The sequence below is a fragment of the Acartia tonsa genome, chromosome 5 (genome assembly GCF_053477335.1).
Source record: "Acartia tonsa isolate MP-2025a chromosome 5, ASM5347733v1, whole genome shotgun sequence".
Taxonomy (NCBI): domain Eukaryota; kingdom Metazoa; phylum Arthropoda; class Copepoda; order Calanoida; family Acartiidae; genus Acartia; species Acartia tonsa.
The window spans coordinates 6,982,750-7,006,315 of NC_137264.1; the positions used below are offsets into that span (position 1 = coordinate 6,982,750).

General features: G+C 31.8%; 2 protein-coding genes and 1 long non-coding RNA gene across 6 annotated transcripts in view; 2 read left to right on the forward strand and 1 right to left on the reverse strand.

Moving 5' to 3' along the window:
* The window catches only part of LOC145318644 (uncharacterized), a 37,677-nt gene extending 26,755 nt beyond the window's left edge, over nucleotides 1–10,922 (forward strand). For all 4 annotated transcript variants that reach the window (XM_080160050.1, XM_080160052.1, XM_080160049.1 and 1 more), the window contains exons 9-12: nucleotides 5,047–5,167; nucleotides 5,662–5,699; nucleotides 9,539–9,764; nucleotides 10,630–10,922. In XM_080160050.1, the coding sequence (XP_080016176.1) occupies nucleotides 5,047–5,167; nucleotides 5,662–5,699; nucleotides 9,539–9,764; nucleotides 10,630–10,811 (567 nt within the window). In that variant the 3' untranslated portion in view covers nucleotides 10,812–10,922. The remainder of the gene's footprint in view (nucleotides 1–5,046; nucleotides 5,168–5,661; nucleotides 5,700–9,538; nucleotides 9,765–10,629) is intronic.
* A 1,345-nt stretch (nucleotides 10,923–12,267) lies between these two features.
* LOC145318646 (uncharacterized) lies at nucleotides 12,268–12,988 on the forward strand. The gene is made up of 2 exons (XR_013879404.1): nucleotides 12,268–12,373; nucleotides 12,875–12,988. It is a non-coding gene; the product is annotated as an uncharacterized LOC145318646 (long non-coding RNA).
* A 1,624-nt stretch (nucleotides 12,989–14,612) lies between these two features.
* Nucleotides 14,613–23,363, reverse strand: LOC145318627 (neural/ectodermal development factor IMP-L2-like). Its single transcript, XM_080160017.1, has 9 exons — nucleotides 23,267–23,363; nucleotides 20,015–20,058; nucleotides 19,539–19,567; nucleotides 18,534–18,630; nucleotides 17,510–17,567; nucleotides 16,933–17,000; nucleotides 16,380–16,514; nucleotides 15,487–15,614; nucleotides 14,613–15,164 (listed from the first exon to the last, which is right to left on the reverse strand). Exons 1-9 carry the CDS (start codon nucleotides 23,322–23,324, stop codon nucleotides 15,077–15,079), a joined length of 705 nt encoding a protein of 234 aa, XP_080016143.1. The 5' UTR covers nucleotides 23,325–23,363; the 3' UTR covers nucleotides 14,613–15,076.
* Between the last annotated feature and the right edge of the window lie 203 nt (nucleotides 23,364–23,566).

The window sequence follows — 23,566 nt, forward strand, 5'->3', positions numbered from 1 at the left end:
AAGAAGAACTATATCAGATCAGCGTTTAGTGGGATCCTTCAATACAAACAGACACACACAGATCCTGTTACTTTTATATTAGGATTCAGAAAATAATAGGGTTGGTATGTATGTACACTAAAGGAGATTAATCATTTTTAAAAGGCATTAGTTTTCATGAAAAATTCTTGTTTGAAGTAGTTACATTTTGCCATTTATATTTAAAAAATAAAAAAAATGTTATTCCTTTATTAACATAAACTAATTGATAAATTTGACGTCAATTTTCACTCTCCCTACTTAACTTGGTTATTGTTAATATTCCTATCTTGAACCGGATTAATATTATTTCAAGTTGTCTACTTGACCTTTTCTTAATAATTATTATTATTTTTATTTATTTTTAAAAGCGAAGCTTTTCTATAATTAGGGTCGGTCAGTCAGTCCGTCAGTTCGCAACGGATAGCTTTTTTCGTTAATTTAGGCATGTTAGATTTATCCTATCAATTGCATGATGATTCCTGTAGTAGTTAGGTACGATTTAAAAAGAATGTCTGTACGTCCATTTTAAACATGTTGTTTTTTTACTTTTTTAACAACAATTTTTATGTGATAAAGGCATCCGATTGATCTGATTTTTGGATTACTGAATGATTCCAATTACAATAAGGTACAATATTATGAGCGAAGCATCTCTATAATCAAGTCCTAAAAATGTAAGTATGTCCTTAAACAGAATTCTGTATTTAAGAAATTTTGTAACAAATTTACGTATATTTTTGTCAAAACTTATATATTCTTATTTTGTATATTCAGTTCTGACACTCCACAAAAGTTAATGTTTGTCTGTCATACAGTTTCAGAGCTTCGCTTTGATAGATGTTGTCATCCTTGTTAAAGATATTTTTAATTGATTGTATGAAAAGTATAATCTCAATAGTATTAATCCTCTTTAGATTTATTTACTTCAAAAATGTTTTAATGGGAGATTTTATTTTTAATTAATGACATCAAGTCAAATTTTCATATAATTTAAGACTGGAAAATATGATAAAAATGCAGGAATTTTAAAATGATTCAAAATTTAGTCAGAATTTGCCAATATCTTTAGTTTCCAGTGGTCGATCCCTTTCTCTCTTTTTAAAACTTTTTCTAATGCATAGTTGGGCTAGATATTTTCTAATCTAGTTTTTTTTTGTGAGCACATTTAAGTATTTTAACTTTTTAAAGTTTCAAAGATCTTTTTCAGGTCACCTCTTTAAATCAGGATGTGCTGGTGTTTTTGGCCTTTACATTAAGACAAAGATTAAATTCAAACTTAGTTCTGTTTTCCAGGATTCTAAAGGGATTTGACAATTGCCTATAAACTGGTGTACATCCCCATTGATGATGCATAAATTACCCCTTCTGTAGATTATAATTAGTAATTTAGTAGTTAAAACGTTTGGAGACTCTCTCTGCCTGTTTTCAATATCTTTTCTAATATATTGTCATATAGAAATATTAAAGTTTTTATTTATGAGGATTTTTTTGAATAGAGGAAAAATAAGGCTGGTAAACCCCCATTAGGGGGTCGAAGGCTGGGGTGCATAAAACCTTTAATGGAGTAAGCCCATAGTTACTTGTGAAACTATTTAAAAGTCCAGTTTTGCCCCACTGTACATTGTGGGGAGCTTTTGTCATGCGAACCTATCCTACAGTTTTCTTTTCCTTAGCAGAAATAAACTAACCCTGAAGAAAAAAAAATTATTAGACGGATGGGTAATTGGTGTTGCAATAGTGATTTGACGGAAATTGACTATTTGCCTAATAACAAAATAAGTATTAGATTTCTTTAAATAAAAAATTTTAAAGATTTAGTTACATTTTACCCCCATACTAAATTTCCTTGGTTGTCATAGGTTTGATTGTAAAAAGTAATGGTTAATTGCATCAAATACTCTTGCAAAGACAAAACTACATGAAGTAAAATCAACACAAATCAAATTGGACATCTGTTACATATAATCAACTTTTAAAACCTTAACTGATCAATCTTTGTCGTCTGGATGTATTTTAAGCGAATCTACACTATAAAGTCTGTAAGTTTTTATATGTTTGATCATATATTTGGCCATTACTCTGTAAAAAATGCTTTTCGACCTAAGTAACTGAAAACTTTATAAGCTCCGGTAATAAGTTGTGTAATATCTTTCTATTTCATGGAAAATTAATGAAAATATTAAAAGTATGCAAATTTAGGTGTAAGTTATTATATGTTATTTTATATATAACCATAAAATAATATTTCTAGTATTTTCATTAGTTTTATGAAATAGAAAGATATTACAAAACTGATTACTTAGGCTTATAAAGAAACTCTTTCAAACTGTGCCCTAAAACTTTTTGTGAACTTCTTAAGGTTAATAATCTTCTACTTTATTTTTGTTTTTTATTGATTTGCTTCGCTACTGCTGCATATAGACAACTAATATTTGTTTAAATAATCAGAAACATATCAGGATTTTACTTTAAAATCCATAATTTATTGGGATCCGGATTCAAATTTGTAAAAATTCCTGTTAATTTTGATTACAATCTTTTATATTGTTGAATATATATGGAAATATAGCTGACCAACCAGCCTCACTGTTTTTCCCAATAATTTTTTTTTAAAGAATGGAAATCACATTTCCCCAATTTAATGGGGCAAAAAAATGGGAGAAACAATGGGGCAATTTAATGGGGCAAAAGAGTGGGGGAATTTCAGTGAGGCAAAGTTTCTTAAGAATTAACCTCAGGAATCTTGAGGGATGGTATAATCATATAATGGATGATTATTTAGGGGCTAACCTATGGTTGATGATTTAAGTTAACCCCCAATTGTGAAAAGCAAAATTACCCTTAATGTTGATTAATCTTGTTGATGGAACAGATTCGACACTGCTGGTTTGTACCAACCAATTAAGATTTGGTCTCTAGTAATATTATGTCAGTTTGGAATACGGGGATAGAACAATTGATATTGAATTAATAATGTCCCAATTTAGTTACAATTCTGCCTTTGGTTTGAGCTTGATAGATAAAATAGTTCTGGAAAAAGTATAATTAACCTTCTATATCCTCTCTCTACCTTATCAAAATAACCTTTTTAGAAGCGAAGCTATTCTGTGACTTGAAATATCCGCCTGTCTTAAGCGTTATCGGGGAAATGTGATTTTCTCGGTTCACATAAACGATAGATAGCTGAAAATTCGGGTATAGTCCTTTCCACGACATCCCTCCATAAGGAGCGATTAGTCTTATTTTTAAAATGGCTTTTTATAGGTTATTTTAGGTTAGGTTAGGTTATATTGTGTTAGGTGATTGCCCCACAGGGTTAGGTAATTGGCCCCGCAGGGTTAGAGCCCCCCGCAGGGGCTAGAAATAGGAGAAAAGCTACTGTGAAAAATACGAAGAATCGCTCCTTATGGAGGGATGTCGTGGAAAGGACTATACCCGAAAATTCTTATGAAGCTTATGAATCATGGAGCATAATTAAGTATTAAACATCCATGGCGGTCGGACTACTTTTAGACAACTTTTTTTGTAGCTTTTGACTTTACAACTAATTTCAATATATCTTGTAAACAAGGGGGGGGGGGCGTAATGACATTTAAACTTAAACCGTGAGCAAAATGGTCAGATACTACATCCAAATGGAAATTTTATTATTTTATTTTAAGGTTAGGTAAGAAAACCCTGCGGAAATGGGATTTTTAGGCCTTTTTTGGCCTGTTTTGGTGTAATTTGATGTAAAAACTCACTTTTAATTGTTTTTTCTCAAGTTTTTTCCTTAAATACTGTATGTCTATAAGATGATTAGTCAAGTTTGGGACCAAAATTTAAAAAAGAACATATATTTGGTATATGACGCACAAACTTTAGAAAAAAAATGCACTTTACTCCTGCAAGCCACCCAACTAGCCCGCTGGGGGCGGTCCCAGACTTGCTGAATCATCTTAAATAATGTTCTTGTGTATAGACACAGTGTATTCAAGGAAAAAAACCTATTAAAACCAAATAAAGGTAAGTTTTTACATCAAAATAGACCCAATAATACGTAAATATCCCATTTTCGCCCATTTCCGCAAGGTTTTTCTTACCTAACCTAACCTAAAAATAAAAAAAAATAAAAAAATTTCAGTTAGATAAAGTACCTTTAGGACTAGGCTTATGTACCAAGTTTCAAGTGTCTAGCTCAATATTTAGACCATTTTGCTCACGGTTTAAGTTTTAATGTCATTACGCCCCCTCCCCCCTTTTATTACTAATATTTTATACCAGTAGGGGTTAGTATAGAAACGTCTTAATTTTAAAGAAATTTTGTCTAGATACTGAATAATAATCTGTCATATATTTACCCCTGAAATTTAAAAGATCAATACATTGTTCAATAGAAGAACAGAAATAGAATTGGTAACAAAAGGCATTTATTATTAAATATTTTTTCCAAAGAAATTTTTCATCTTTAAAAATAGAATTTATTTTAAATTGTGTATGTCCGTAAGTGGAATGGATAGCTTAATTTTATAACGAGGACACTTTAATCCAAAGGTAGCGCAGTACATACAAGTTTGTGTAAACAATTTTCAGATTGAGGGGGGGGGGATATGATACATTTTATACCCCGTAGTGAAATTTTCCCCTTTTAAATTTGAAGGTCTTCCAGGCCATTGACTTTATACGTTTTTGAGGAGAAATGTGATTTACACGTCTATGCTATAATAGCTTATTTTTCTTACTAATCTGCTTCCACTTTATAAAGGCTACGCCCCTAGAGGCCTTTAGCGGAATGTAAAAGGTTTTCTTTCAAATTCATGTAAAGATCAGGTGTTTACCAAAAATATCTAAAATGCCGTTTCATAGAACATGGCGATTTCACTTGTTAGAGTGTTGGTACCCTCTCCAAAAAAAAATTACAAACTTGCTCAGGACCTACAAGAAGATAAACTGTAAAGGAGAACCGTATCGGTTAATTGGTTATGGAGATCCTTCTGTACAACGATCCTCTTCCGTAATTATAAGGGTTATTTTTTTTTCTTACAGGGTATGATCGCTCCTTGTGTGATGGACATCAAGATTGGTGCTAAAACCTACGGGCCGACAGCTTCAGCCGCTAAAATAGCCCAGGAAGACGCCAAGTATCTTGGCACTAAGAAGCCGCTAGGTAAGAATCATGATTAAATGAGCTTCATGTGTTCCTAAGTAGTTGGATGTATGTAACCGCTAGAATAATAAAGATAAGCGATAAAACAGAATTACACATATGAAAGTAGAATTGATTTATAAGCTATTTGTCCTCTCCCTTATAGTTAAACTGTCGACAACTGCCCCCCCCCCCCCCCCCCTTGTTATAATATTAAATAAATAGAAAATAAGGGGATTAGTTATGTTCGCTCTTATGATTAACCCCCTTCAGGTAGCACTAACAGGGGGGATACCAAGTATATAATGTAACTTAACTTGATTTAAAGTAATTTTAAAAAGTAACCCAATCCTCTCTTAGTTTCAATTTATTTTTTAAAAAGAGGGAGTAGGTCGACAATACACATTGAAGAGAAGCACCGAATGTTAAAGCCCTGGAAAGATTTTAATTATATTTTATAATTTTTCTAAAATATCAAATACCTTTTAAATTCCATGACGATTTCTACATTTCAGGATTTAGTGTTCTTGGAATCATAAATAGATCTGGACAGGTAAAAAATAACGCCCACTAGACTACAAACCTTTTATTAGTTAGCCCTAAATAAGTTAAGAGATATGACTTTGTAAATCAGAAGCATCTTATAACAGTTTGACTTGTTTATTTGTCTTTAGTTATAACGCGGCTTTTGGCGTGACTAAATAACCCAGTGTGGAATGGACTCACTATTATATCTTATCTTGGTGTACATCTCAACCAAATAACGCGGCAAATCGTCCAACATACAACAAACCTTTTTGTTGCACGATTTTTTCTGGAAGTAACTTTGTATGTTAGTAAGTTTATTTTGTTGTGGGGCAAGGCATTCACCCTACTAGTTAAAACGCCAAGGCCAAGATTCGAACTTATCAATGGCCTGAGAATGAAAAAGTTTTGCGACAGTCGCGGATTAACCCATTACCTAACAACTATCTAGACGCAGTGAAATTAACGTTAACAAGGATGACAACATCCATAAAAGCGAAGCACTGAAACGGTAGGACAAACAGACATTAACACTTGTATAGTGTCAGAACTTAATAATCATAATATAAATGTATAAGAGTCAAAGCAAAATTGTAAGTAAATTTGTTGAAAAACTGCTTGATTCAGGATAATGTTTATGTAGTATGTACATACTTATATTTTTAGGAATAGATTATAGAGTTGCTTTGCTTTTCACATTATACTTTGTTGTCCCAGGAATCAATATACCAAAAATCAGATGAATCGGATGATTAGATCACATAAAAATTTTTTTTATTAAAAAAGTAAAAAAAATCAACATGTTTAAAATGGACGTACGGACATTTTGGTGATGATTATAGAGATGCTACGCTTTCTAAATCGTACCTAACTTTTAAAGGAATCACCATGCAAAATTTGAAATCGATAGGACAATTCTAACATGCCTATATTAACGAAAAAAGCTATCCGTTACGGACGGACGTACGGACGGATCGACCCTAATTATAGAAAAGCTTCGCTTTTAAAAATGTGTATTTTGTTATGCAATATTTATCCCTGAAAAACAGGTTTTAAAGTTTTTGGTTATCACGCTTGGTTTTTTATTAAATGAATAAGTTAGGGTACAATGTTTGGCACTTTCGATATAAGTAAATGATAATAAAAAACCCATAGAATGCGATAATAACTTCAGAAAAATCGAAGAAAATAGTTTTAATACTTAATTAACGTTTTTAAGTTTTTCTTCAAAAAGTTTAGATAAGATGCCTTTAAAAGTCGTCTATGATTTTGTCAGGGATAAAAATGTAACTTTAAAATAAGAATTACAACATATTTTTTCAATTAGTACAAAGTAAAATTTTGAACATTTTATTGATCAGTATATTTTTTAAAATGTGAAGTAGAAACCTGAATATTTTATCATGAAAATTGTGTTATGATTTGATTGTCTGCTAGATTACAAGAAAAAAGATACTGACAGTACTTGTTGGTTCTTTAAAAATAATTAGGTAGATTACTTTCAGAACCCCTCTTTTTGCAACGTTATTTCAATAGAACAGAGCCGTAGTCTTAGTGTACTCAATATCTAGACAGCCAACCATTGTTTTAGAATTGTTCAATTTTTTTAACTTCTGATAAAAACAGAATTAATGGTATTTTTGTAAATATTATACCTCCAAGAAATGGCTATACTTCCCAATCATATGTTGTGTGATATTTAAGAGGAATTATTTTGATATAATGTCATTAAAATATTCGTTAAAAAAAGTGCTATTCTAGCTTATACTTTACATTTTAATGTGTATGATAATTCAAATAAAAGATAATGAAGATTTATATTATATTTAATTGTTATAATTATAAAGAAAAACCTGGGAACAGTAAAAAACTGACTTTATTTTATTGACGTAGGGAAAATTTTGTCAAATATTTGAATAAAAAAACACTATAAAACAAAATAAATTATTTTTAATATAGTCACAAAAAGGCTTAATGAGTTTAGGAAATATTTCATTTACTAATCATGTCATTTAAACTCTATTACACAGAATACATTGTAAAAAGATGTTCTCGTTTTAATTTTAAGTAATTTGAAATGCATTTTAATACCTTTTAATGATTTATTTTTTGAAACATCTTTTTATAAAATGTTATTTATTTTTGAAGTTATATGTTAAAATGTTTTTAAATTTTGTTAACATTTTGTTTTAAATGTAGAAAATTGGTAATTCTAAACATTCAAAAAATGATTTTATTAAATTTTCATCACTTAAATTGCATGTTTGATGAAATTTTCAACTGATAATTCAAGAAAAATCGTTTAAGTTTTATTATATTTTACTTTGAAATGTTAAAAAAATATAATTATTGTCAAAAATGTGGAAGTTATACTTTCCTCAAAAAAAGACCTAAAACATGCAAATTAACACGTGTAATGAGATTTTTTTTCTTTCAGGTTTAATTTTAAGTAATTATTGATATTTTTTGTAAAAAGGATTTTATATAAAAAGTTTTAAAACTCGAGTTATGTAGTGGTTCTAAAAAAGGTTGCGAATTTATGCAATTTTCTTGCAAAAAAAATTTTCTAGGATTTTAAAAATAGCAAAGGGTGTTATTAGACGTACTTACAGATACAATTGCAAAGTCATTTTGGCCAAACACTAAAATAAAGTTTTGACATCTGAGGGCCCAACCGTGTTATGTTTTGTATGATTTGGTTGATATTTTCAGTTTGCTTCTTTTATTCATAGCTTTGGACTAATATCTGATTTTGGAATAGATATTATATAACATATGTTATTTAGACTTTGATAAATAATGGGTCATTTTTTACGGAATTCAGTAAAGTGGGGTGTTGGATTGTAGTCAACTGCTCTTGTTAAGTCGTAAGTGTTCTTAATAACAGTGTTGCGGATCCGGATCCTCCAAATTTGGTCAGTGCGGATCCGGATCCTTGACAATAAAAATAAAATCACCAAATTTTTCCCGACCAGGGGTATACGAAAAGGGAAGGGGAGATTATATGCAATGTGAGAGAGAAGAGTGTGGGAGTGAATCAGCTGATCTTAACAAGGTTACCAGATTTTTCAAAATTTGTAATTGACTATTTTATATAAATTTAGGTAGATTTTTCCCTAAATTTATACCCCAGGATCCCGGATCCGGATCTGCAACACTGCTTAATAATAACCAAATATGTATGAAATTGTCCTCGACTATGAACAGTTTGACTTAATAAGAGCATTTGACTACAACCCAACACCCGACTTTACGGAATTGCGCTCTACTGGTTTCTTAGATTTACAATTTTAAAGAATCCACGTATTTTCTTATTTTTATTTTAGTTTTGTTACTAAGTAGAAGCGGGGCTATGCTGTAAATAAATAATCTGTTAGTTACTGATACTAAGTGATTTGCTGACACACCTTAGGATATTCTCAAAAATCATTCTACTTATGGAAATAAAATGAAATAATTTACTGTTCTTAATCATGTAAACTCGCTACGTATGAATATGATTGTACATGTTAACTTGAAATAGCTGAAGCCTTCTAAAAGTTGACACATTTTTCTATTAGAATTTTTTCTCATTATTCTCTTATAATCTTTTTTTAAGTTAGTATTAGGTAAAAAAATATTTTGTATAAATTCTTAAGGGATAGTTCTTGCCAGTGACTGTGGCGTAACACGTAGCGCATCCACGCCTTGTCGGTAAGGCGATAGGTACGAATCTCGGTCCTTCTCCGAGTTTTACCTAAAGACGTAAAATTTTTATTAGCTTGCATGTTTCAGGAAAAAAAAAGATTCTAGAAGTTCTTTAGGGTTTCTATTTCTAACAAAAATGAACATTTTTAATGAAAACTAATATTGCTTGTATTGATTTAGAATGGTAGCATGAAAAGATACGACAAATCCTTTGGCATGGAATTACAAACTGATTCCGTCAAAAAAATCCTCCAAGTTTTTTTCAACACTCCCTCAGAAGACAGACAAGTTATTGAGAAATTGGTGCAACAGTTCTCAGTCCTCCTCTCGGATGTGCAGCAGTTTTTTGAGACTCAAACTCGTTACCATATCTATGCTAGTTCGTTGTTACTAGTTTATGATTACAAGGAAAAGCGTTGATTTACTTGATTATGACTTGATAGGTGATCATTGTTGGATTATTAACACTAGCGGCTACGCCCCCTAGAGGCCTCTAGGGGCACTTGAGGAGGGGGGGGGTCGAATTTGATAACCCAATTTCTTAATTTAGATTTTTTTTAAGTAAAAAAAATTTTTGTTGGGTAAAATATTTTTTTTTGGGGTGTGGGTGCCTCCCCTAGCTCATTTATAATTTTAGTTTAAAAAAAAAATTTTTTTAGGTGGTTGGATAATTTTTTTCTAGGGGCGATTTCTCTTTGGAGGGTGGTGGTACCCTCCCCAAAAATAGTTATAAATCTTCCCGGGACCTATGAGAAGCTACCCTGTTAAGGAGAACCCGATCGGTTCAGCGGTTAGCGAGATCCTTCGGTACAGACACACAGACAAATACACAAATGATTCACTCCCCTTTCCCAATTCAACGGATGTCCCCAAAATAATAGTTTTCGTTCAGGACTGAAATGTCTTTGCAGTTAAAGATAATACATCCTACATCTTTATATATAGGAATTAATCCTTATATAAAAGTGACAGGATGTTTGTCTGTCTGTACCTATGAATATCATTATGGTTCTCTCTTATAATGTAGCTTTTTATGGATCCATGGAAGGTTCATAACTATTTTGTGGAAGGGTACTACCCCACTCCAAAGAGAAATCGCCATTAGATAAATATTACCACCCCCCAAAAAAGTTTAAATCTTTTAAAACTGAAATCAAACAAGGGGGATTGAATTCACCCCCGCTCCCCTCTACACAACACACCGTATGTGCCCCTAGAGGCCGCTATGATTGACATTATGAACGATACCAAATCAACGTCTTGTTAACAATAGATATTTTCTGATGCAACAGCCAAATTAAATTCTGACATTGATCCTCAAATTAGCAAGCATGTTCGGCTCAAAATAATTGATTTCGCGCATGTATTCCCGGCTAACGGAATCAAAGATAGAAATTTTGTCTTCGGTTTGGATAATTTGTGCAAATTGTTTGCAGATTTTTCTGCAAAGTGATTGCGGATTTTTTTGCAATTTATTTTTGTTATTTTGCATTTGTATTTTTTTAATGAATGTTTATATATATGTATTTGTTTAAGCTTTTAAGAAAGTATAATTGTTATGAAACAAAGTACGTTTTTAGATAAGAATATGTGCAGTTTATATGAGTAGAATAAATCAGCGTAAGATTTGATTAAAAAAATTTATTTGTTATTGAGACTTCCTATTCTGTAAAAATCGTAATGTCGATTTAAATTTTAATGATTTATGCCTACTCATAAATTAAAATGTGGTCATAACTGTCGTTGGGGGGCAACACAGAATTGTCGACCTTTTTATCGGCCCCCAAAATATTGTTTTAGATTTGATTCGCTTGTTGGCTAAACCCTATTTCTGACACGGAATAACTGAAAAAAAATTTCCCATTCCCTAAAAAAAGTTCGTGGTTAAAATTCCCAACCCCTTATTGAGATAATAATTTCCTCTATCCCCCGTCCCCAAAAACTTTATTTTTGGAAACTTTTCCAAATTTGTACAGCAGGGGGGGGTTGATTTGCAATCTTTTTGGGATTTTCACATTAGTAGACATTGGCAGTGGTTACAGGGCCAATATAAAACCCTGTGAAACCTTAAAGTGGTCTTTTAATCCAAAAACAACGGGCGCGCGGGGGGTATAAAAAGTGCCCACCCCCTTATAAAACCAAAATTAAAATTCCTTCAAACACAGGCATGTTGCATATCAAAATGACCGCATTGAAATGCTGATCACGAATCTGAAAACCATTTTGAAAAAATTGCTAACGTTTGTTTAGCGCTACTATAAATTAGAGTTGGGCCGGATACTTTTTGCCGGATACCGGATATCCGGCTGATTTCTAATTCTGGATATCCTGTATCCGGCTGGTATCTGGCTCACGTTCGATATCTGGCAAATTACCGGATATCCAGCATTATAAATCAGCCGGATATCCGGCACAACCCTATTATAAATCAATAACATATTTAAATCTAGCTATTCTGATTTGTGCTGTTGTAAAAAAAAACTAATGTTTATGTGGAAGGGATGGCTCACGGCTAAAAGATACCTTACAACAGAGAAGCAATTGAGCAGCATTTCTAATTTATCTCATGTGTTACGGGAAATTTGATAAGTTTAACATTTATTGTCAGGGTTATAGGTATGCGTTGATGCAAGTTTAATAACATATGTAGAATATCTGCTGAGTTTTATTCAAACTTAATAATATTATCTATATTTTTTTGTTAATATGCCTAATTGAAAAAGGAAGGAAAAGGTTGCGCTTTAAATCCGTAAAGGTTGTGAGTTTTAAGTTAAAAACAGTAGTAGAACGATAAAAATTTATGTTAACTTTTTTTTTATTTGTCTATAGTTCTTTCTCAATAAGAAATACACATATTTAGTGAATATTATCTTTATACTACTATTTTTAAGACTTAAAACTCACACCTTTACGGATTTTTTGCGCAACCTACTCCTCCCTTTTTACAGAAATCATTGCACTTTACCATTTTTATAAAGCATATTTTTTCCCAAAGAATCTATTATAAGACCTAGGGTTGGCAATCCGTTCAATTTTTGGACAACTTTTTTACCCAGAATCCGAATCCGCAATTTAAATAACGGATTCGGATTGTTAATTTTTATGACTTTTATTGCACTTACAAATTTGTTTTATTTAGAATGTGGTTGACCAAAACCAAAAAAAAGTATTATCTCGTATTTATTCGAATCCGGTGGATAGGAACCGGTTCTCATCCATACGAAAAAGCGGAAAGCTGTTTATAATACGATGCGAGAAATAACTATTATTTTTTTTTAACTACAAGTAAAATGGTTGGTAGCACCCCAAATTTTTTTGGATTTTATTTTTACAGTTGATTTTCATGGTTAGTTTATGTATTTATAAAAAGACCTTTTAAAATATTGCAAGAATCCGCAATCCGAAAAAAAAAACAAGAATCCGCAATCCACGGATTATTCCGCTTTAATTTTTGGCGGGGTTTTGTAAGAATCCGAATCCGACCCAAAAATTCGGCTGATTGCCAACCCTAATAAGATCTGTATGTATGTACTTATAACTGCCAAAAATATTAGAATCTGAAAACCTGTGAAAAATATTGATATTTTCTTAATGTGATTTTTTACACTTTCAATAAATAATCTCTATGTGTTAAGTTCTACCTATAATACAAAGTAGCTTGATGTCTGTCTGTTCGTCCCTTAAAATCTCGGTAACCACTGAACCGATTGGATTCTACTCTTCAGCGTTCATACCTATTGGTCCAGTGATGGTTTTAAGCTATTTTCTTGGGGGTTGGACACCCCCCCCCCCACAAAACAATTGTCTTCTTTGGAAACTACTTCACATAAAATGCCAGAACCTGAAATACTTATTTTTTTTAAATTACCTCTTGGGGCAAAGCCCCTTGTGGCTAGGGGTGAAACCGCTAGTTATTAAATAAAATATTAGTGGCTTAGTTCCGAGAGTTGATTGGGAAATTCCGCTTAGGTCTGTTTACAGGTTGTGGAAGGTAAAGACATATTTTTTTATTTCGTTCTCATTATGAGTCCGCTATAAATTGTCGCATATCTTTGGCAAGTAAAAGCATAATGTGAACCATATGATAAAAGATATAATAAAATATTTAAATGAATAGTTAAATTTCTTAGTTTAAAGTTCTCTTTTTAAGAATTATACCCATCGTCGAAACCATGTATGCATTAGTTGGGCTTTTAGAACCCAAGTGGAACTCAACTTTTGTCCACCTTATGAAAGGCCACCCAATAGACATACTATAACTAGATTACCCGTCTGACCCGATTTTTCGTCAAATCTAAAAAGGAACGTTACTAGCAGACGAAAGAAATATTCACTTTCGAGTCAAGCTGAGGTGGATTCTTAAAAAAAAGTAGGCTCGCTACTTTCTGGTAAGGCAAAATTATCCAAAATCACCTTAAAAATCTACCAAAATTAAAGAAATTTTTATGTTAATAACCCTTTTATGATTTTATTTCATTTTTGTAGATTTTTAAACTGTTTACAGCTGACTTTTATCTATGTATAAGATGAAAAAAATATGCGTTCGTAATAAAAGGTGTACACAATTTCAACCAATGAGATCTCTTGAATGTTTCTTAAGGATTCTCCTATTGGTGGAATCAAACATTATGTCTCTTAAGTAATCTCTCTACTGGCCACCCTATGAAAATTTGGGTCAGATGCAACATCTAGATATATTATATCAATTCCATCTCTTTAGAATAAAATTGATAGTTGAAAATTTGGACACTGCTAAACTTAACCGAGTAAAATTCAATATTTTGGGCGCCTGTATAATTTACAGCCCTTTGTACCTCAAGTATAATGTTAACATTTCACTCCTATTAGATGAAGTAATTTTATATTATTTATATTTCCAGCCTACTTTTTATTTGTACTCATCATCCTTGTTCAAACATTTATGTAGTATAATATACATCACATCAATTAATATCACATTAATGCCCTTAAATTACGAAAGCAGTTTTCTTTTAGCATTTTTAATTGTAAACCCGTGGCCACAGGTGTAATTAAAAATGCGCTGTAAGCGGATAAAGAATGGCAATATATATATAATTGTCTTTTATGATTCCATTTTAACATGTGTATTATTTAAATTTTATTCATAACCAATTTTAAGTTTCTAAACATTTATTTTTCCATAATTTTTTAGAATTACATTGTGACTATTGTTTAAAACTTGTATAAAACTGTGCGTAATATTCAACAAAAATGCATCATATTAGTGAAAAAAAAGATTTTGAAATTTTGTATTAAATATTGAAAAAAGAATGTTTAAATGTATTTTTAAGCATAATTTAGATTTTTATAATTTCGGTTAGTTAACACAGCAGCCTTAATGATGCCTTTTGTTCAGTTCAAAACTACATATTTTTTAATAATGTAACATGTAGTTGTTTAAAATCACATACAGATTAGATAAACTCGAATAATTCAATTTTTACAATAATATTAATATTACTGTATTATAGCGATTCTTCTTGTCAAAGGCTCATATGGCAAAGGTGTTGTGCATTAAAATAAAAGTTATTTTTGCCATGAAAAAATCCATGTTGCTTCAAAGTAACTTTTATTAAAATGCTAACTTTCTTGAACCCTGTCGAATATACATCTAATTGTGTTCATTATTCCATTAGGATATTATAGTCGTTGTTGGTGGTGGTGGTTGTTGTTGTTGCGGTTGCGGTGGTGAATGAATTAGACAAGGTTCATGGCCGGCGCCAGCGGGTACACAAATGTGGAGATCATGTCCACGCCGAATCCGTTCTGGACTGTACAGGTGTACCTGCAATATTAAGGATGAAGAGAGGTATTTTTTTAAGCAAAGCATTTCAGCATTCGATTAAGAGAGTTTGTTCGTAAAACTTTGGGTTATTGTATAATTTAATAGTCCAATGTCCTCTTGAGTCTCTGGTAATTTAAGTCAATTAGATTTAAACTTGTTTTGTTAGCCCTTAGATGCCGAACAAAATTGGTTATTAAAACTATGATTGCACATTTTCATATGTTACGATACATGAATTTTTGTATGGCTTAGAACCGGTTCTAATCCACCGGATATTAATCGGTTTGGAAGCCAAACTGGAAAATGTATGAAAACTGTTTACCTGCCCATATGTGCCCATCTGACTCTGGTGATGACGAGATCTGTTCCCTTCACCTGCATATTGTCGTCTTCCTCAATAGGTTGACCGGCACTGTCTCTCCACAATACCTGTACCTTCCCGGCCTTATCCTGATATATAATCATCCTTATAATAAAGTTACAGGATATATGTGTTAGTGTGTGTCTGTGTACCGAAGGAATTGATTAATCACTGAACCAACGGTAGCTTCTCATAGATCCTGGTAATGTTAATTACTGTTTTGGGGAAAGGTACCACCACCATCCCAAGAGAAAACACCCCTAGAAGCCTCTAGGGGCGTAGCCGCTGCTAGTCCTATTATTTAAAGTAGTAAGCGTTTTTTGTCTGTCCCGAAGGATCTCGCTAACCGCTGAACCGATATTGTTCTCCTTTAAAGTAAAGCTTCTTATAGGTCCTGGGAAGGTTTTAAACTATTTTTGGGGAGGGTGTCTTCACCGCCCCTCCCCCCAAAAATAATTTTTTCACTTTTCTGAAACTCAAATTTAAAAGATGTCGATTTTTCCCCCAACAACCTTAAGTGCCCCTAGAGGCTTCTAGGGGCGTAGCCACTAGTATTATAAAAAGTAATAAACCTTAAGATTTCAATATTTACAGAACTGATTGAGTTACTCATTTTTTAGGGAAGCTTAACATAGGTCCAGGGATAATTTTAGATTTCAGCCTTTGGATAATTTAAGACTTTATTTCTTACCACTTTAAAGACAGAATTCCTAGATGCTCGTGGTGCAGCGGCTATTTTGTAAGTATACTTTATTAAAATCTACAACTACAACAAAGGCTGAATTTTTATAAAACCCCTTGATGTAACTATCCCCTTATAAATATTTCAACAACATAAACAAGGACAAACTTACATTAACTCTGCATGGAAGGACGGCTGTTCTGTCGGACTGAACCATAACTGTGTTATACCAGCCCAGAATCTTGGGTGCGCTGCCGCCAGCTCCACGTGGCAAGCAGCCGAAATGGGGGTGTCCCACTACATCAAGCTAAATACAAAATATGGATGAAAGTCTTTACTACAAGTTTGACAACATTTTTCAATTGTTAATTATCATACATCACATTCACCATCTATTATTTTACTATTGCGCTTTTTTTGCAGTTATATTATCATTTGCATATATGTGTGAAATTCGTATTTTCATTAATTTGCAAGTGCAAAATAAGGCTATAATTTTAATTACACGAACCATTGAAACGGCCCTTTACCCCGCTCCCCCCCCCCCTCCCATTTTTCATTTTGAAAGGAGATGTATGTGTCTAGCCCCTCATAGGCACTAACTCTAAAAAGTTCTCCAATCCTTCTAATAACCTAACCTAAAATAGACACCGTAATACGTTTTTTTCTTCAAATTAAAAAAAAGGTTTATTATTGTTAAGAATAACCAGTGCAGAGTGGCGTACCTTAGTTTCAGCAGATATCTGTTGGCCAACAGCTTCGCCAACACATTCATATACACCGCTGTCTTCACCTAGATTAACATTATCATTATAATAAAGTAACAGGATGTTTGTCTGTCAGTTTGTGTGTACCGCATGATCTTGCCTACCGCTGAACCGATATGGTTCTATTTTGGAGGAGGGTGCCACCCACCTCCCAAGAGAAATCGCCCCCCAAAAATACCTCTTAAAAAAAATTGGGTAAAGTAATGATGACAATATCCAAAAAAGCTAAGCTCTGAAACAGCTGAACAAACGAACACTATTACTTGTAGAGTAACTTTCCACTATATCTAAATTGTACCTACTGTTAAAGGCATTATCTTGTTAAGTTTAAAATCGATGGGACAATTCTAACTTCTTAAATTAACTTAAGAGCTATCAGTTTCTAACAGACAGACCTAATTATTAAGTTTAGCTTTAAAAACTAAAGTCATAAATTGATTTAAAAACATTTGTAGTGCATTTTAATTATGGTTACGGACGTACGGACATTGTATACTTACTGTAGAGCAGCATCACTTCTATAAAGATAACTTACTATTAACACAAGGAAGAAATAATTTAGCCCAGGTCTCCCCTAAACCTGCGTCTGAACCCTGAAAAAAAAATTAATTAAAATCAATGGACGATAAATAAATGTAAACCCAATTCCCAAGTGACAAAATTATCTCTTTTGTAATTTAAAATTTTTGGATTATAAGTTTAGACTTGCCTAGTTTGAACCAACCAATCATGATTGAATTAAAGTATAAAGCCACTATAATGTAGAGGCTAGTGTCTCCTCCCTCTCTTATTTGTCCAATTTTAAGGAAACTTTTCCCAATTTCATAGAAGTGACAAATTTTATGAATAGGAAAAATATCTACAACAACTAAGGCGCATTTTTTATGTTTCATTAGAAAAATTTATAAAATATTTTATTTCGCATTTATTCATATATTTACAGAAATATTGAATTATAAATTTTCTACAGAACTTTGACAAAATAAGGATAAAATGTTTAAAACGCAATTTATCATATGAACAATAAAGATCAAATTATAATTCTTGTTGATAGGGAAAATAAAAGTTCTAGTTTCGGTTTAAACCGTGTCCTAACTAAAGTAGAAATGGCTCCTACAACTGCACATCTATTAAGCACCTTACAATATTGATATACCTATGTAAGAAACCTTGACAACTTAAAAAACACATTTATGACTTCACACAAAAGTCATGCAATCAATTGGGTTGATTGTTCCTAGTGGACGTGAAAATCTCAAAAAAACTTTTGCTCAACCTAAATCTAAGTTTAATGAGCAATTTGATATTGCAACTAGGTTTGGGCTGGATATCCGGCCATTTTCAATATCCAGCCCAAATTCAATATTTAATAGTTACTTAATTCTTAAGTTTTAACCTTTTTTGCTATTCCAATGTTCAATATCTGGTTATACGGCCGGATATCCGCTATTAGAAATCAGCCGGATACCAGGCATCCAGTATCCGGATAAATATGTATCCAGCCCAACCCTAATTAAAACACCCTAGCCACTCGGGAACCCTAAATCTGCCTGTCTAACCTGTGTTGTTGTGAGCTTGACCCCATCTCTGTACCAAGAAACTGTGGGGGAAGGGTTGCCAGCAGCTGAGCATAGTAAACTGATACTTCCTGAATTCCTAAAGAAAGAAAAAATAGTTGAAAAACAATACAAATACTGGGTAATCTTAAGGTAAAGACACTGGCCTATAAATTGATTTACATCCCCATTGATGATACACAATTATACCCCTTTATTAGATTAAGATTAATGGTTGAACGTTTGAACACTCAACCGAAAGAACCATTCAAAATTCACTAAAGTCCCCAAAGTTTAATAAGAAAAAGTTATCAAAAAATTTTGGGGGCTAGTTTAATAAACAGCTAATTGTATGCTCTCTCTCTGATACAAATCCCATCATTCTGAAACTTACAAGTTAAAGAACATGTAAATCCAAAGAAAAAAGGTGAAGTTTCTAAAATTTTCCCTTGACAAACATCTTATTATTTTTATCAGATTTAGATACTAGGGACACTCAGTCGCAAGTTAATATTATTTTGTTAAGGGGAAATTAAAAAGCCATAGATAAGATAGTTTATAATGGGAAGACACTTAATAAGAGGGAGTTGATAAAGCCATACAAAGTTTTTCAAGTTGAGCAGCAACAACATACTTAAAGACAGTAAACTCTAATACAGTAATGCTAGAGAAAATGGTTTGAAATACTGTGAAGATTAGTTTTGGAATGGCTAGCTTTTTACAGTATTTGTGCCTTCTCTGGGAAGTATGACAAAATTAAGGGGGTTTCCCTGAAAGTGCCAAGTCGAACAAAAAGACCTTCCTCCTTTAAATAAATTGGGGGGTTGTTATTTTTTCGTTTCTTTGTTCGTTACTTTAGGTCAGAAAAGGTTAGGTTATGTTGAGTCCTGCAGGGGTTAGGCAAAAGACAAAAATATCCCTCTTTACTTTCAATTTATTTAAAGGACAGGGGAGTCAGTGCTCGATAGATATTTTAAGGGAAAGCACCAAAAAAATTTATTAACTGACCTGGCAATAATCTCCATAGGAGGCACCTCCTGAAATAACAAAATAAAATTATAAATTACTCAAGTGTACTTAAATATCCACGTGGATATTCAACTACTACTGATCGCATATGTGGATATTTTACATAGTATTCCTATAAAACTATTTTGCTGTAAGTATAAGGAATAATTTTGACCAACAAGCAAAAAATTTGGTCCAAACTACAACTAGCATAAACCCCACAAAACAGCAATAAAAACAATTTCCAATTAAGTTGTTATAGTAATGTTAACATTAACCATTTGTAATAATTATTTATCATAATGTATTATAAACAGATTTCCGTGGATAGTAAATAACAAAAATTAATTTAGATTAAATTAGATTTTGTTGACCCTTAGGGGCTACCAAAGCTGGTATTATTTTTATGATTTTTATATTAATATCCATGGAAAATTGTCTGTAATACTATGCTATACTAGGAATTAAACTCTTACCTTGAATTTAACAAATGCGTCTCCTTTGAAGGGAGGCCCAAGGGCTAAAATATAAAAACCGGATTAATTTAAAAAATATGATCATAGTACAATTATTATTTACAAGTATTACTTATGTTGTAAAAATATCACACAATACTTTTATAAAAACAAGGATGACAACATCCATAAAAGCGAAGCACTGAAACGGTAGGACAAACGGACATTAACACTTGTATAGTGTCAGAACTGAATAATCAGAATATAAAAGTATAAGAGTCGAATCAAATTGTAGGTAAATTTTTTGAAAAACTGCTTGATTTAGGATAATGCTTATGGACATACTTACATTTTCAGGACTTGATTATAGAGTTGCTTCGCTTACTACATTATACTTTGTTGTCCTAGGAATCAATATACCAAAAATCAGATCAAAGGATAATTAGATCACATAAAAATTTGATGTTAAAAAAGTAGAAAAATCAACATGTTTAAAATGGACATACGGACATTCTGGTAATGATTATAGAGTTGCTACGCTTTCTAAATCGTACCTAACTACTACATGAATCATCGTGCAAAGTTTGAAATCGATAGGAGAATTCTAACATGCCTAAATTAATTAATAAAATCTATCTCGGACGGACGGACCGACCCTAATTATAGAAAAGCTTCGCTTTTAAAAATTTCTATTGAAATGTTTTTTCATATAAATGCATTGTAAATTCCGTTTGGATATTACTTCTTATATTAAAGTAACAGGATGTATGACTATCTGTGAGACTGTCTGTGTGTTTTTACCAAAAGATACCCTACCCTCTTAAAAGAAATCGCATATAGAAAAAAATATTTCTTTTCAAACTTTTTTTTCTTTTTTTCGACCTTCCATTCCTTCTAGTTAGTTAGTTTTAAAATGATTTTTTTAATGTTCTTATGTAGTAATTAAACTTTTTTAAATTATAAAAAATTTTAAATATCAACGTCTTAATATTTTAAGTCATTCATGAAAAAAAAAAATTTTTTTAAAATGTTTACTGACATAATATTTATTTTAGGAATGGTGAAGCTCTTTCATAATTTACATTTAACGCATAAAAATTTCATGTCTGTCTTCGTAATGGTGTACATTTATCCCAAAAAGATGGAGAAATGTATCCTCTCCCCCCCCCCCCCCAAATGTAATATTGTGTTAAAATACGAAAAATAGATTAGGGGGTTGGGTGGGGCTAACAAACCTTCCCTAGAAAAAATCTGCTCAATTTTAATCCGCACAAAGTAATGACCAATTTAACCATTGTGCGTGGCCTAGTTCTAGTGAGAACTAAAAGGCAATGATGATAATGACTTTTTACTTGTAAAATTATGCCTTTAGAAGCTTAAAAATTAGGTAAAAGTTAAAACAGGAAACTGGCACGCTCTGCTTAACTTAATCCAAAGTGTGTTGGCTTTCTCTCCTTGATAATTGTATATTTTATATGTTTGGAAAAATCATCCTTGTTTTTCCTTAATACAAAAAAATTCTAAACTCAACAAAAAATGTGCTGATCAGCGTAATACATGCGTATAATGAATAATTTAGTAATAAAAATATGGCTCCATTTTAAAAACTTTACATTAATTAGATTAAAATTTAGAGAAATGGGAAGATGATTAAAGTCCCTCCACAGATTATGACGTCATACGATAAAATAACCAATGAGAGGACAGCATAAATTTTACCATTGGTCAATTACAGTGTATACTGGCCTCTCATTGGCTGTACTATCGTATGACGTAATAATCTGTGGCCGGAGAGAAATATTACTTTTGCACAAAATCTTTTTTATCGTTTCAAAATTTCACCAGTTTTGAAAAATTGTTATTACAGCACTATTCACCCTACAATTGTTTTGCTAAAATGACTTTTGGCTGAAATACTTTTCAGTTTTAAGACTTTTAATATTTGAAATGTAATTTTTTTTTTAAATCTATGAAAAAAATCTTGTTTCTCACAAGACATACGTACTAAAAATTAATAAAACTCAATATAAATCTCAGAATGCCTGTACTGGTTTGGGCTCTAATGTAATAGACTTCATTTTAAACAAATAGTTTATATTTAGCTGAAATCTAAATATAATATAATACTTTTTTGCAAAAAAAAATACTAACAAGAATTAAAGTTTTATTGATAGAAGATTATTTAAACTTATAAGATAAATTCTTATTTCGTTGAAACTTCAAGTTCTATAAAATCATTTAATAGTTATTTCTCGCATCGTATTATAAACGGCTTTCCGCGGATATAGGCACGGGCTAAAAAAACTGGTTTTAATCTTATGATTGTACATTTTTATATTCGTAGAAAGCTGGATATAATACGATGCTAGACATAGTTTTTTCGTATGGATGAGAACCGGTTCCTATCCACCGGATTCGAATAAATACGAGAAACAATATTATGTTACGATTTGAAGTCCTATATAAAACTTATAATTCATTTGTAAAAAAGAAATAGGTAATTTCTGAAAAAAGTACCTACTGTGAAAATAATATTAACAAGTTAAAAATGAAAATCATCGAAAAAATGAACAATGAACAATAAAATAATCTTCATCTTAAATCTCATGTAAAAATTTGTCTTGGGTAGCATACAATTATTTGGAGAAAAAAAAGAGATGTGGATTAATTTAAGTGTTCTTAATCTTTCCCCATTTTATTTCACTGAGATATAATCTTTTGATCAACTGAAAATTGATTGCCTATTTCTTCCCTAATTTCCGAAGTTGTACAGCAGATAACCAAAATATAGCAAAAACCTATTTTCAGCTACTCCGGTCATAGGGAAAAGCGATATAATGTATGAACGATTTGTACATTATGCATTAAAAATTTTAATTTTTCAATTTTTTTTTGGAAGTTTGAAGCTTTTTTAGCTAGTAGTAAATATTGAGATAGCATGAGGAAACAACAGATCTATAGTCTAATGAGGAAACTATGTAAACTCAAATTCAGCTGACCTATCTTTTCCTGAGTCTATCAGGGATAGGACAATGGCGGATAAATTGATAAATCCACAATGAGGATACACAAAATTACCCCTTCTTTAGATTACAAATAGTACTTGACACGTTTCGATACTTAACTAACCAACCAATCAAAATTAAATAAAAGTCCCTAAAGTTGTTAAGCTAACAAATAAGAAAATGTTATGTTAAAACTTTGGTTACAAGTGTAAAAAACAGCCCAGTGTCCCCCCCCTCCCCAGGTTATTTCTAATTTAATAATGTGTACCTAGAGAAGAGACAAGAAGGGTGTTAACGGCCAGAAGTGTGTGGATGTGTGTGTGCATGTCAGGAGCGAACAACAAACTGGACAGAGAATGAAAACTTCACAATATTTATACAAAAAAAAATCCGTCAATTTCTCCGTCCATTAGCTGGAAATTTTTCGAAGGATTTTTTTTTTCTGGGATAGTCAACAATAGCTGACTTTTTGTGATTATGTTTAATATGTATATCTAATTGAGTTATTTAAGCATAAATATCACTTTACCATACAAAAGACGTTAAGAATGTCAACATTAAACAGATG